At 42.7% G+C, this 15726-nt stretch overlaps 1 protein-coding gene across 1 annotated transcript in view; it reads left to right on the top strand.

Annotated features, from left to right (window-relative positions):
• Positions 1-387: 387 nt before the first annotated feature.
• Positions 388-15726, top strand: part of NFX1 (nuclear transcription factor, X-box binding 1) — a 37112-nt gene continuing 21773 nt past the window's right edge. Inside the window, exons 1-4 of the mRNA XM_054160960.1 lie at positions 388-458; positions 7215-8261; positions 12139-12300; positions 15366-15443. Coding sequence (XP_054016935.1) covers positions 434-458; positions 7215-8261; positions 12139-12300; positions 15366-15443 — 1312 coding nt within the window. The 5' untranslated portion in view covers positions 388-433. The remainder of the gene's footprint in view (positions 459-7214; positions 8262-12138; positions 12301-15365; positions 15444-15726) is intronic.

Here is a 15726-nt window from a genome sequence, read left to right as displayed (position 1 = left end):
ACTTGTCCTCCAGCACTCCCGGGTCCTTTTTCACAGAGCTGCTTCCCAGCGGGTCACCCCCTCACCTGTACTGCTGCAGGAGGTTATTCCTCCCCCGGGGCAGGACCCCCCACTCGCCCCGGTTGAACTCCACGAGTTTTCTGCCCGCCCAAGTCTCCAGCCCGGTCACTTCTCGCAGTGTGTTAGCACAGCCTGGCAGGGCCTCAGCCTGGCAGCCACTCCCCCCGCTTCGGTACCGTCAGAAGACTGGCTGAGGGCGCTGGGCGCCCCGCCCGGAGCGGAGCCCCCGGAGCAGGGCACGCAACCCCGCCCTCGCGCTCCGGTGCGGCTGCGCGCGCGTAGCCACAGGCCGCCGGGGCTCTGGCTGAGCGCGTGCGCGCGCGCGCAGGAAGGCGGAGGGCGCGGGGCGGGGGCAGGGCTGCGCTGCGCTGGCATGGCGGAGGCGCGGCCGGGCGCAGGTGAGTGCCGCCGCTGTGCTGGGGAGCGGGGAGCCGCGGAAGGGGCCGGTGGGGCCTGGAGAGGGAGAGAGAGCATCGCTTGGCGCCCGTGCCGTGGGGCCAAGGGCCGCGCTGTGGCGGTCGCGGCTAGGCTCTGGCGTGTGGAGGGGCGCGGGTTGCGGCACCACCTGTTGCCGCTGCCCTACCCCCTCCCGCCGCAACTTCGTGGCGCCTGTGGCGCTCAAAATGGCTGTGCCTGCGTCTGCCGCAGGGCGGACTGGGCAGGGAAACTTACCCTGAGGAGGGACCTGCGAGCTTCCGCTGTGTGACAGGCGAAAGGGGACGCCAGGGAAAGTACAAAGAACCGGCTGGCTTCTGGAGAACTTTCTGCTCTCTCACTCCCCGTGCCCGGGAAACTCAGTGGAGAGAGGCGCTGGCAGCACAGGGCGGCCCTACCTGTCGCAGCCCCAGGGGCGTTTGGCGGGGTCTCACTAGGCTCTGGCAGCAGAGGTCAGGGACGTGTAGGAGGTGACGGTCTAGAGCAGGTGTCTCCTGCCCAGAGCGGTTCAGCAACGGCTCACAGATGGAGAGCGGCTTAGGGACCCGACCTGGAGCGGAGGTGAATGCTGCAAGTACAAGAAAATATTTTTTTTCGCTCGTTTGTTTCCCCTTGCTTGCTTTCATGATGAAGGTTCAGATTAATTTTTATTCTACTGGCTGCAGCTGCTGAGGAGGAGGGGGAATAGCCTTCCATGATCCGTATTCCAGCCTCACATGTGATGATTTGTCATGTACTACAGGCCCTTAAAGATAGAAGAACCCTTATGTAATTGTGCCTTGAGCATGTAACTAGAAATAACACTGTTGCCCAGAGACATTCATGATATTTAGTGTTTCTGTGATGTCTCTTGATTTTTATTGCAGTCTGGATAGGATTCTCGGTTTGCTTGATGAGTTAACTCATTTAATTGTTTATAGAGTCATTAGATTTTACCCAGAAGGAATCCTGGATTTTTGTGGCTGGAGTGAAGAAAATATGAGTCTTTACTTTTGATTAACTGATGCCAATTCAGATGAACTATTTAGTCTTTATCCTAAATACTCCTCTGCTCTTGGCAGCCTGGCTGCCGTGACAGAAAAGGTATTTGAGTTCATTTTTTGATGGGGATGTAAATGGCTCCACAGCTGCCTTGTGGGAAGGGACATGGCATAAGACACAATTCAGAAAGCAGAGACTGATAGTTTCAGTAAAGAGAAGCTGGTGCAGGCAAATGCCTGTTTACTGTCTATGCTGTCAGGTTGAAAGTCAGCTCTGGTCCTGAAACCTTTTGTATGGTGTATTTTGGAATAAAGGGTCTTACCTAGATATGCTTAGCTGAAAATAGCTTTACCCAAAAGCCATAGATTAATCTGGAGGGTACAGTATTCCTACATCTGCTTTATAATACTTAAGATAACACAGATACAGTCATGTTACATTAAGTTTTAGAATTCATTCCTTGCTATGGTATCACTATGTTATCAAGAACCATCTTGTAGATAAATTTCAAGTTGTGCTTGAGCAATGTTAGGATGGAAACTGGCTTTTGCCCTGCAGCTTCATGGACAGAGTGAGTGTGGTTTTTGAGAGCTTAAATATGAAAGATATTTCTGCTCTCAGGGTAGATCAGGGAAGCAGCTGAGATTGAAGAATTGACAGTCTTGGGTCATGGCAGATGTGCAGCCCATCCAGGATATTTTGCCAGTACTGAATGAGACCCAGAGAATAAGAGACTCTAAGAAACAGGGAAATTGTAGACCGATTATTCACATTGATACACCGTTCTAGCTTGCAGCTCTGTACACCTGGAAGGGACAGGTGGTATTTGTCTTTAATACCCATTAATGGATTATTTTTCCTTCCATCGGCAGCAATTACTGTTGAATATACTTTTGTTTTTTTGCCTTTACAATGACAGCTGGGTCATTATACATGGTACAATGCATCATTAAACTGAAGACATCACAGAGTTGCTGTGAGGCATTGAGCCTGCTGTAAGGGTGAACAAGAAAGTGGAAACTTACTCATCTTATGCAAAATCTGTTCTGCAGTAGGTCCTTTGGATGGTGAAACTACTTGTGGCAAAGTTACATTTCTTTCCCTACTTTCCTATTTCTCCTGTGTCATTATGAAATAGGCTAGCTAAAGCCTCATGTCCTGCTCAAAACGTGGATGTGCTGAATTTAAACAATAGCATAAAAAGACAAGCATAGCACCATGCACCACTGGGGGCTAACTAGCTGGAAAGCAGCTCTGCAAACAGGGCCCTTAGGGCCCTTGCTGGGCTGCAGGATATGAGTCAGTGGTGTACCCTCTCCACGAGGAAGGCCAGCTGTATCCTAGACTACATTAGGAGTGTGTTTCCACTTTGTCAAGGGAGGTGCCCTTTGCCCACTGCCCAGCACTGGTGAGGCCACCTGGATGACTGTCCAGTTCTGTGCTTCTAGTGCAACGAGGACATGGAGTGAATCCAGCACAGGGTCGTGAAGATGATTAAGGGATTGGGGCTTTCTGTGTATGAAGAGAATTGGAGATAGCTGGGACTGTTCAGTCTGGAGAAGAGAAGTCTCAGTGGTCTTCATGCTGTCTACAAATACCTAATGGAAGGAAGTAAAGAATATGGATCTAGATTCTTCACAGTGACCTTAAGTGAAAGGACAAGAGACACAAGGTACAAATTGAAATGCATGAAATTCCTTCTCAACAGAAGCAAAAGCTTTCTTACTGTGAGGAGGGTCATACACTGGAACAGGTTGCTCAGGCTGTAGCAAATTTGCCCTTGGAGATATTAAAAACCTGGGTGGTCACAGTCATGGGCAACTCTAGCCTATCCTGTATGAGCAAAGTCCAGTTCAACCTCAGCCATTCTGTGATTCTATGGTAATGATGATTTTGCTTGTTAAATCTTTCTCTAATAATATCTGACTTGTGGGAAGGGAACATATCTTTTATTAGATGAGCTGTTACAGTTGGAATAAACAATACATTTTGGGCATGCCAATTGGGTTACATGAAAACGGGTTTCACTGCTCATGTCTTTAAGCCTGAAACAGTATGACTCCTGCTTAGGAAGAAATCCAACATTTTGTGAATCTGTGGTGTCTCTCAAAACGAGGAGATGCTGTTGCTGAATACATAAAGTGATCAGAGAAGACAGAAAAGATCAAGTTTTGTTTTCTGAAAGGAAGAGTTTTAAAGCTTCCAATGTTTCCAAATCTTCCAATGTAGTTGTGAACTGGCAGGGCTTATTGAGAAGACTTTAAACTATATGAAGTGGGAAGGTCACAAAACCACATGGACTAAAGATGACCTTAGAAATGGCATAACAATGGAGGGGGTGAAACCATTAGCTCAGCTGAAGAGCCTCTGCACTTTATCACAAGCCCAGCTCAAATGCCCTTGTGCAAATGCACACAGCATGAGCAGTAAATGAGCAGCTGGAGATGCTGTCATGCCTGCAGAGTTACAGCCTGATTGGCATCATGGAAACATGGTGAAATGAATCTTATGATTGGTGTATTTGACTAGAAGGATATCATAGAATGGTCTGGGCTGGAAGGGACATCCAAATGTCATCTAGTCTGACCTCCCTATGGTCAGCAGGGACATCCTTGACTAGACCAGGTTGCCCTTAGCTGGAAGGGACTGTCCTGGATCCTTTCCTGTGTGGTGTGCCCTAGGTGATCCTGCTTTGGCAAGGGGAATGGACTCAATCTCTAGAGGTCCCTTCCAACCCCTAACATTCTGTGATTCTGTGACTCACAAGGGTCATTGAGTCCAACTCCTGACTCCACAGAGGGCAGACTAGAAGTTAAACAGATACATTCTCCAGATGCATCTTAAACACTGAAAGGCTTGGGGCCATGACCACTTCCTGTGAGAGGCTTTTTCCAGAGCTTCACTGCCCTCTTGTTGAAGAACTTTTTCTTAATACTACGCAATCTGAACTTCCCTCCATATAGCTTTAAGCCATTCCTTCATGTCCTGCCCACCATATCACTGCCCACCAGGGAGAAGAGATCAGCACCTCCCTCTCCACTCCCCTTCTTGCGACAGCTGTAGACAGCAGTGAGTTCACACTTCAGTCTGTTCTTCCCCAAGCTAGTGTTCTCAGCTGCTTGTCTGAAGTTGTGTCTTCTAGTCCTTTCACTATCTTTATAGCCCTCTTTTGAACACTTTCTATTATTTTTATTTCCTTCTCAGATTGTGGAGCCCCACATTGCACGCAGTACACTATTTTTTGATTGAATTTATATGTATGTCAATAAATGGTCAATTATTAAATGCTTGTCCAGTCAGAAAGACTGGTACTAATCAATTGTTTATTTAGTTCCAGTTTTGTATTGATTTGAAGCTGTAGAAAGAAAATCAGAGTTCTTCATACCTAGGAAATAGATCCTACTCATGGGTGATATTAAAAGTCCTCATGCATTATTCATATTTTGGAGGTGCTTTTAAATGCCTGAATCCTGGTTTCCCATCTGTTTCTTCAAACTTAATAGATGATGTGGAAAGTGCTTTCTTAAATAGCGCGTCAACAGCTACATTCCATTTATAATTCATGCATACATTTTAGATACCATATCTTATAACAGAAGAAACAATGCTCTTTAATAATAGACTGTGCTTGCTGAGGCAAGCTGTGTGATTTTTGAAGCATGTTTCTGTTAAACATTAAGCAGCCATTTGGTTTACCGTAGATGTATCCGTTGGAGTTTAAACCAACTAATAGATTGTTTCACACAAGACTTGTTTGCAGTTACAATATTGCATCTTATTTTCAAACCAAAGTATGTGAAACTGTTTTAAGTGATCTGTACTTGAATGGCTGCTGTTTACATTGTATTGTAAAAGGATTACAATTTATGTTTGTAATACTTTCTCTTAGCAGTGGATTAGAAACTGAAAATACTATAAGCCCTGAAAGGGAGGGTAATTGTAGAGAATAAAAAGGACAACTTTTATCTTTTGAGTTCTTTGCACAGTATATGTGTGCTGAGATGAGAAAAATAGAATGCTTTCAGGGAAACTTCTTGGAGTCCAGATTCTTCTAGATGTATAAGCCTAGTATTTTGTACTTAGTAGGGTCTGCAGTCCTAGTGATAAGTCCCTTACAGCTGAACTATTAACAACTGTCTAGTCCAGCTGCCTGACCACTTCAGGGATGTCCAAAGTTAAAGCATGGTATTAAGGGTGTTGTCCAAGTGCATCTTAAACCCTAACTGTCCCTCTAGGAAAACTGTTCCAGGGCTATACCACCCTCTGGATAAAGTAATGTTTCCTCACATCAGGTCTGAATCCTTCGCTGACAGATGCAGCTTTGAGCCATTCCCACACAACCTGGCACTGGGTACCAGGGAAAAGAGAATCAGCACCTCCCTCTCTGCTTGCTCTCCCACTGAGTTAGATTGATTCTTAACTGAATCCACAGTTGTCTTGAAAGACCTCTATCTGCTGTTCTGATTCTGTTCTCTCAAAATGAGGTTAGTATTACAGCTTACAAAGATAAATGGCAAATACATAGTGCTTGTTTTTATATCTGGTGTAAGAATAGCATATAGTATGGAATAATGTTGTAATATATAACTGCTATATAATATAGTATGTAGTAGTGATAACATACTATATGATAATATCTATATATTGAATGTCAATAAAGCAAATAAAATGATTTCAATTGACTTCTAAAAAACAAGTATGAATTAGATTGTGGTTAATAACACCTTTAAATGTAATTTTAAATTTCTAACTTCTAGTAAGCTTAAAGCTTCACTTACATAAAATTGTTTTTCTTTCTTTAGCCACCAAATCCCTCATAGTAGTTATGACCATTCCTGAAAAATCAAACACTCAACAAAACAAAACAAAAAATCTCTTCCATTTGAAAGTGAATGAAATTTGCTGGGAGAAAAAAAATTGCTAATGTTCTCATTTCTTTTTCCCTTCGAGTGTGAATTTCCACAATCCTTATTGAGAACTTAATAGGTAGGTGAGAGACCCAGCCTTATGAAGAGTTTCTTACATTCATAGCCCAAGTGCTTGTTCTTGCTTTGAATTGTCCTAAAGTAGGGGTAATCTGCACCTGCCCTACCATTAGAGGGACCCTACCTAACCTGTAAAATGAGCACTACCTTCATGAGATTTCAGAAGTTTCTTGCCTTTCTTACACCACTGTGTAAGATGTAACCAAGCTGCCCCAGCCTGTTGAACTGTTCCTGCAAATTCCTGTTACGGTTAAGGCCTCACTGACACATTGTGATATTGCAGAGCTGCTGTGGGTAATCCCTCTACCATTTCATATGACACTATGTAGGACAGTGTAATCAGAGTTCATTTATTATTGCTACTTTTTGGCTGATAGATTATAATTTATAGTCAAACTGCAGTGTTTAAATCTCAGATGTAGACTTTGTATTTAAAGGACCCCTTTTTCATCGGGTTTGTGTGTATATGTAAGACTCCAGCACCTTTTAAACACTTGTCCTCACACTTGCATGTCCTGCATGTGTACAGTGCTACTTCAGAGATTTTTCTTCACTCAGAATCATCACAGTCTTTCTCTTCAAGATTGCAAGAGAAGGTGACTTCCACAAAGCACTGCATGATTCTGCTCTAGTTTCTGGAAACTTGTTTGCAGTTGTTCTGTGGAATGTGCCATTAATTGAGCTTCTGGGCCTTTGCTGGAAAGAATTATTTATTATTTAATGGTCTTTACCTCTGTTTTTTTCACTTTTTAGGTGCATTGAATTTCAATCCTGATGCAGATTCCATTCCAGGAGAAAGACAACCTACAGATGTAAATTGGGTAAATAAAGAGAGGAAAGACTCTAAAAGCAATCAGAATAGAAGTAATTTACAGTTTCCTAGTCTGTCTTCTGAAAGAAGCACAGATTATGAAAGCTCTTCCACAAAGCATCACAGTCTTCGTAATTCAGACAGTCAGTATGGGAATTCTGAAGACTTCCACCAATATTTTGGTGCCAGTAAAAGTCTGAAGAATCGCAACTTGCAAAGCCAGAGATGGCACAGATCAAGAAATGATAGCACATGTACTAGAAGTAAGGTGAGGCAAAGTACTGCTGATGCTGCTGCAGTTCCAGGAATTTCAGATGCTGCAGTAGCACCTGGAAGAAGAGCACCTCCAAGAGGATATAATGACTTTCTCTCCTCAGAGAGTGACAGGGAGGTACCTAATGCAGATAGCAGAGGAGCAAAGCCAAAGAAAACACATCTGATGTATGCATCTGGAAGGGGTTTCAAGGAGAAGGGAAAGCAGGTTCATGACCGGGAAAAGAGAGTGTGCTCCAAGCAGAAAGCAGAGCTGTTTGAAAACGTTCAGTCTTTCGATTTGACGCAGTCTGACTCTTCGGAATCATCTGTTGGGAAGGCATTCTGTGATGCACCTGTTGGAAGTGGGGATGAGCAGAAAGGCTACAATTATGTAAACAAAAGATATCCCCGGAAGCCTGTGTGGAATAAACCCCCAGCAGAAAAGGAGTGCCAGAAGAGACATGATACTCACCGCCCTAAAAATGTAAAAGTAGGTAAAAAGTCTTCTCTTGCATGTAGTCCGAAAGAGAAAAATGAAAGGAAGAAAGAACTCTCTGTTCACAGAAATGATGAAAGCTTGACAAGTGAAGTCAGGCATCAGATGTCCGATTCTGTCAGATGTAATGGAAGAAAGTTCTTGTTAAAGGGGGATCAGGCACCTGCACTTCATTTCAGCTGGACCCAATACTGGAAAAAGCAAAGTGATGTACCAAAAAACAAGGAAACTCATACAGGTAAGTTTTCTAGACTCTGCTGTACTAAAGGTGTAATCTTTAGTGTTTTAAACCACCTTCACATCTGACTAGCTGCAGAGGCTTATTACTTTAACATTAGGTCAGTATCAGTTTCACAGGGTAGAACTAAATGTGAATGTGTGGTTTCTGAACTGGAAGGTGTTCTGCAAGCTTACTAGGGAAGAAAAGATTTTGTTTAAACTGTTTGTTTGGGGTGGGTGGGTTGATTGGTTTGTGTTTTACTCCCAAGCTGCAAATGATCAGGCACCATGTTAAAACATGTATGTTTTGGAAGTTTGGAGTAAAATTCTGAGCAATTCAACTTCTTAGAATCATAGAATGGTTTGAGTTGGAAGGGATCTTAAAGATTATCTAGTTCCAACTCTCCTGCCATGGACAAGGATAACACCTGCCTAGACCAGGTTGCTCAAAGGCTCATCTAGCTTAGTCTTAAATTCTTCCAGGGATGAGGTGTCCCCAGCTTCTCTGGGCAGCCTGTTTCATTGCCTCACCACCCTCACAGCAAAGAACTTCTGAATGTCCAATCGAAGTCTACCCTGCTGTAGTTTAAAACCATTGCCCCTTGTCTTGTCACCCTAGGCCCTTATAAAAAGTCCCTTCACAGCTTTCCCATAGGTTCCCATCAGGTACTGGAAGGCTGCTCTGAGGTCTCTCTTTCTCTTCTCCAGGCTGAAGAGACCCAGTTCCCTCAGCCTGTCCCCATAGCCCTCTGATCATCTTTGTGACCTCACACAGAATCCTCAGGACTCTCTCCAACAGATCTGTATTCTTATGTTAACTGGATGCAGTATTCTAGATGGGGTCTCAGAAGAGCAGAATAGAGGGGCAAAATCACCTCACTTGTTCTGATGGCCATGCATCTTTTAAGGCAGCCCAGGACACAGTTGGCTTTTTGGGCTGCCAGTGCACACTGTCAGCTAATGTCTAGTGCCTCAGCAACCAGCACCCCTAAGTCTTTCTCTGCAGGGCTGCTCTCAATCCATTCGTCACCCAGCCTGGATTTGTGGGCTTTGTTGAGACCCCACCTCTTAAGCTTGTCCAAGTCCTTCTGGATGCCATCCCTTCCTTTCAGTGTGTGAATGGCACCACACAGCTTGATGAGAGTGCTTCAATCCCACAGTTCATGTCACCAACAAAGATATTAAACAGCACTGGTCCCAATACTGACCCCTGAGGGATGGCACTAATCATTGGTCTCCATTTGGACATTTCAGTTTTTAAACACAACCTTTGACAGTGGCCATCCACCCAGTTCCTTACCCGGCAAGTGGTCCATCCTTCAAATCCTTCCAGTTTAGAGACCGGGGTGTTACATGGGACTGTGTCAAATGCCCTCAGTGCAGCTGTGTTGGTTGCCACCAACCACATCTTCATTTTTCCATGTGCCCTAGCAGAGTCTTGAGGAGGATCTGCTCTATTATCTTACCAGGAACAGAGGTGAGGCTGACTGGCCTGTAGTTCCTCAGGTCTTCCTTTTCTCCAGTTTTGGAAATGGTGGTTATGTTTCCCTTTTTCCAGTCAGTGGGAAGGTCACCAGACTGGAGAGGTACAGTCCTAAAAACGATTTTTGCAGAATAAAATTTGATCATGTTTTATGTAGAAACAGGAAAATGCCAGATAAAGGAATCATATTCTGCTCCTAGCTGGATTTTTTTTTTCTCCTCCTTTTTTGTAATGGTTGTGTCAAAAGGTAATTAGAAATAGAGAAAGTCTCTGGACGCTCTTTTTGGAAGTTGAGAATAGAAGTGTGTCATTGATAGTGGAAAGCAGACCCACAGGTTTTGACTGATGGATTTTTGTGCCAACTCATGCCATTAGGGACTTAAAACATTAAATGGAAATCAGCTGACTCTCTTCAGAGCCATAGTGCTCACTTCTGTTTCTAGACAACCTAGGTAGATTTTTCTTAATGTTTTAGATAAGCTTAAGTATGCACTGAGAATAGTCTCCTGACATTTGTAGCACCCAGAAGTTGTTGATGTCTTTTTTTGATCTCCTGCCACCTAAAATTGCTCTTAGCTTAACCATGGTATTGAATTTTCTGAAGATTTTGCTTCTAAACATTTCTTCTCTTTTGAAGCTGAGAAAGTAGTAGTGTATCAGGAAACAGAAGATAGCTCCAGTCTGAGGCATAGTTCCCTTAGGAGAAACTCAAGGATCAAAATACTCCTTGATCTTTTGTAGCTTAAATACCTTAACTTTCATTGTGAGTCTAGAGCTCACAATCTCACCTCTACTGCTAAGCTACTACCACTAAACCATGTCCTTCTGCACCACATCCATGCATCTTTTAAATACCTCAAGGAATGGTGACTTTGCCTCCCTGGGCAGCCTGTTCCAATGTCTGAGAACCCTTTCTGTGAAGAAATTTTTCCTAATGCCTTGAACCTCCCTTGGCACAACTTGAGGTTGTTTTCTCTTGTCAGGCCTGTCACATGTTGTGAGTGAGTGGAGACCAGCTCCCACCTCACTCCAGTCTCCTTTGAGGTCATTGTAGAAGGTGATGAGGTCTTCCCTCAGCCTCATCTTCTGAAGACTGAACAACTCCGATTCCCTCAGCCATTCCTTGTAGGACTTGTGCTGAAGGCCCTTCACAATCTTCGTTGCTCTTCTTTGGACATGCTCCAGCATCTCAATGTCTTTCTTGTAGTGAGTGGCCTAAAAATGAGCCCAATATTTGAGGTGTGACCTCATTGGTGCTGAGCAGAGGGGAACAATCACATCCCTAGACCTGTTGTCCACAGTATTACTGATGCAAGCCAGGATGCCATTGGCCTTCTTGGCCACTGGAGCACACAGCTGGCCGTCAGTCAACTCTCCTAGGTCCTTTTCTGACAGGCAGCTGTCCAGCCACTCTTCCCCAGGCCTAGTTGCAGGTGTACCTGCTGACTGGAGGAGGGTTGAATTAGATGAATTTTAAAGGTCCCTTCTGAGGCAAACCATTCTATGACTCTGTTGAAGAGGACAAACATTAATGCATGTTTCTAGGCATCCATAGGCTTGCTTTAAGTTGTGTGTGGTAGCGGCGCATTTTGAATCGATAGTAATTTTTCCTTTAATTTTTTGTGCATTCTTCACAGGGAGTTCTAACTTCCCTTGCATTGTACCCTTTGAGAGTGGTACATTTACTCTTGTAATGAAGATACTGTAGAATTGTGTGGGTGTGGGTGTGGCTCTAAAAGTGTTTCTAAGGTATTGGATGGCAGAGTTAATCTGACAGAGCTGAAGTTATGTGGTGCTGCTGTTATGGTTGGAGTGATTTTGTCTTTCCTGTGGAGCTCTTGCTTGAAGTACTTTTCCAAGTACTTTCATAGGGCTCAAAAGGCCCTGCCCCACCATTGTACTATTATACTATCATTTCTCAGTAATTCCACTCATAAAGCAGTCAGTTCATGAAGATTTATTTCTGTAATCCATGTACTTCACTGTTAATGCTTCCTGTGTGGCCTTCTAGGGATATTTGAGGATGGGAATTAGATTTAATTTTGGCTGAAAGTTCTGTAGTTAAGAGCTTTAAGCTTTTTGTTTTAAACTTTATGCAAAGATAAAATCTCAAACTTCTACCAAGCTTCAAACTATTACCTGCTTTCTAAAATAAAAATGATTGCTGTGCATCAACAGTAATTATTGTTGCCACTTCTGTGGGGATCTCATGCACCCTCTTTCTGCTCTGAACCTAGAGAAATGCATACCAACTGTCAAACTGGAATCTTCCAGGGATAAATTAATACCTTGCTTGTAGCTACAGAGGCATAATAAGTTATGTTCTAATTTAAATGAAATCTTGGCGTTTAATCTGAGTGTTGTTTCTCAGGTTGCTGATGTCTCCTGTACAAGTAATGTATTTTATTTGCAGGGTCGTTGATTGAACAGCTGACCACAGAGAAGTATGAGTGCATGGTATGCTGTGAGGTGGTCCGGATAGTGGCCCCAGTGTGGAGCTGTCAGAATTGTTACCATGTGTTCCACCTGAATTGCATTAAGAAGTGGGCACGATCACCAGCTTCACAAGCTGAAGGTTGGTATTCTCTCTTGCATGCCCTTTCCTAAACACATGTTACAGATAAGTTCATTTCTTATGTTGGAAAACTACTTATAAATAGTGTCTAAAGTAACAAGTAAGCTGTAAATAAAGCAAGTTTCAAATAAAATACTGTTCCTTCCAAGGTTCTTTGGTTGCCTTATATTATCCACCTGACCATTTTGATTCTTAGTAATATTCTGGTGACAACTGATTTCCAGGTGTGGATATATAAGTTTAAGAGCACTCAGTTAAATCTGTGTACCAAGATGCAAAGCTATTATTACACAGCAAAAACTCTTACTGTCATCTCTGTGTGGCTGAGCAGTCAAGCAGAAGCAGCACTTCAAGCATTAGTTGACTGCTTTTTATTCAACCACTTCTTAGTTCTGTTCTCAGATAAAGGACTTGGAAATCAGTCAGTTATGCCATGTGGTGAAATGGCATTCAGAGAAGATGGAAAGCTTTTTCATGTATCATGAGCTTAAGTGGTTTCAGATTCTGTGTTACACCACTTTTGGAAACTTCTACCACTGCATTCTGCCCTTTGAATGCTTTGGTGTAAGTGAAGGCTGAATTGCAGCCTCTCTGCTGTGTTCAGCTGTGTGATGTAGACACTCAGAGGACTCTAATGTTAATCTTGAAGTAGGTTTTTCTGTTGTGTTTTTTTTTTAATTTTGAGGATTCACCATTCTTTGTGTGTCTCTGGGCAGACTGAGCTACTTCCAGATGTTTGAGAGGAGTTCTTGGAAATTGTAAATCTTTTGGAGAAAGGATTGGTTGCAAAGCTTTTGGATTTTTGAAGATGCACATACAGACTTTTGGGTAGGGCTGGTCATGTTTCATACTGACAGTAGAATGGAAAACAGAAATATCAGCACAAGATTTGAAGGCGTTAGAGTGTTTGAGAAGGGAAGAGTTTTCTGAGTGAAACTGAGCTTGTGAGCCAGACTCCGTTTCTCACAATTTTTTATCATCACAGCATTGTATCAGAGGAATCTTGAATACAATGTCTTCTTGCATTGTATGGGATCTCTCTTCTCAGAGATTCCTTCAGAAGTGGTTTGCTGAGGGTGTCTTCTTTCTGACACTTCTTTGCCTACTGTCATCTTGACGGTCATCTGAAAAATTGCTTTCAGCTTGTCCAAGCAAGGTGAAATAATCCAATGTCCTGGTTTTGATGGGTCAGAATCATAGGGCAGCTATGGGCTGTAGGCCATTGGTAGTTGGAGTCAGCCAGAGCAGCTGACCTGAGTTGGCAAAAGGTATTTCCCAAATCAGAAACATCATGCTCAGTATAAAGGGGTAAGTTTTCTGAGGACAGGAGCCTTCTTGCTTGGGTTCCTAGTCTCTCTTGGGCTGTTTCTAACCTTGTTGCCCTTCCTTGTGCGTTGTGACCCCTGTATATTCACTGTGCTGAGTATGACTTTATATGCTTTATACTGCTGTTGGTATTAGCTTAGCTTGGGTGAGAGTCTCCTCTCCTTTACCTGATCCCCTGCTCAGCTTCAGAGCTTACTAGGTGATAGAGTAGGTGCTGTAGTTCAGCCCCAGATACAGGCTACAAGTCGACACCTGGATATCTGTGGGGAGCTAGAGGCCATTGCTCTGTTTTTAGTCTACTTAAACTAAATTATGTCTCTGTGCTAGACTCTCTTAAGCAGTTCCTTCTTGAGCTGTAGGGCCCAGAACTATTGCTTCTAATTCTTCTCTCTGAGATATCTGTTTCTGAGATGCTTCAGTTTGTAGCAGCCAAATAAAAAAAGAAAAATAAAATCTTTATTGGGGCATGCAGGTTGGTCTTGTGGATGAATGAGATCCATGTGCCACGGTCCTGCAGCCACTCAGCCAGAGCTGTGCAGCTTTTTGCTGTAGTCTGGGTGGTGCAGAGATATGGGAGAGGATGACAAGGGATGTATGAATAGGCGCCAAGTCTTGAACAAATATGCTTTAGTGTTGCATTTCAGGAGTGTCAAGGCAGTCTGTAATCTGGATCATTTCCAGTTTGTAAAAATCATTACCCTTATGCATTATGATGGTTAATGTAGAAAGTCTCCAATCCAACTGGTGACAAACACAGACGTGCCTGTCATTGCAGTGCAGCTGTTGTGTCATAACAGGGGGTTTCACTTGCAACCCCTCCTGCATTCATAACCTGAACATATCATAAACCTTTGTCAGATTTCTTTGTTGTGAAGAACAGTTTTAAAATCACAGCATTGGGGCTAATTGGTTAAAAGAGGCAGAGGTAATGACTTCATGTATTTTATCTATCTTAAAAAAAATGAATCTCCCTTTTGCATTCAGTACTTTTCTCACATTGGTATTCTTCATAGCCAAATACATACTGAATTTGGGAAACATTTGGGAAAACTACTATTTAATAAAACACCAACCTGAAGAATAATCACAGAATCAACCAGGTTGGAAGAGACCTCTAAGATCAAGTCCAACCTATCACCCAACCCTATCTAATCAACTAGACCATGGCACTATAATGTCTTAGTCAATAGCTAGGTGGCTTTTAAATAAAGGAGATTATTCTGATTTATGTGGCACTAATTTATTCTGGATGTGAAGCAACACTAAATTGGTCTTCCATAAGACATGTGAGCTCATAATGTGAGAGGATAACAAAAAGGAAAATACAGATGGTACTTAAGACTAGGTAATTATGTTTTTCACACCAGTTTCCCACACTTAATTAACACTTCTTTATGCTCACATCCCCAGATATGGTGTGGGGATGTGGTGAAGACTATCCATATTCTAGTAGAATGTCTTATGACAGGGTATGTGTTAATAGGAAAAAAGCAATTTTGCAATTTGTTCTTGCCCCCATATAAAGTTGGAGACTTGTCCAATGAAGTACCACTGCTGTGCTTATCTTGGTACTCTACAAAATATGGTTTTATTAACCTGCTTCCTAACCACTCCTGAACAAACGAAAAAACTCAGTTTGCTTGCAATTGTGGTAAGAAACAAAGCAAAAGCACTTACTCTGCATTGACAAATACCTCCTTTATTTACTTCAAGTTGTTCTTATCTTTTTCAATCCACAGATGGTAACAGTGGATGGAGATGTCCAGCTTGTCAGAATGCTTCTACACAAGTTCCTAAAATTTACACTTGTTTTTGTGGTGAGTTTCTTGGTTTTGCAGAGAAAACCAGTTGTGTTATTTTGATTTGTTTTTATTTTGAATTCCAATATTGCTGCTTACCTGTCTACATCCATAAAATGTAACCTTGGTTAAAACATTATTGACAGGGGGAGGTGGCTGCACAGAGAATCACACATGTTGCTTAAAACATTAAAAAATATTAAATAATTAGTGATAAATATTGAAATAACTATTGAAATAGTGATAAAAGATTGAAATAACCTGCATGTGCTGTCAGTCATTGTGGCAAGATACACCAAAG

The sequence above is a fragment of the Dryobates pubescens genome, chromosome 4, assembly GCF_014839835.1.
Source record: "Dryobates pubescens isolate bDryPub1 chromosome 4, bDryPub1.pri, whole genome shotgun sequence".
In the NCBI taxonomy this organism is placed as follows: domain Eukaryota; kingdom Metazoa; phylum Chordata; class Aves; order Piciformes; family Picidae; genus Dryobates; species Dryobates pubescens.
This window is presented reverse-complemented; position numbering and strand designations above follow the sequence as displayed.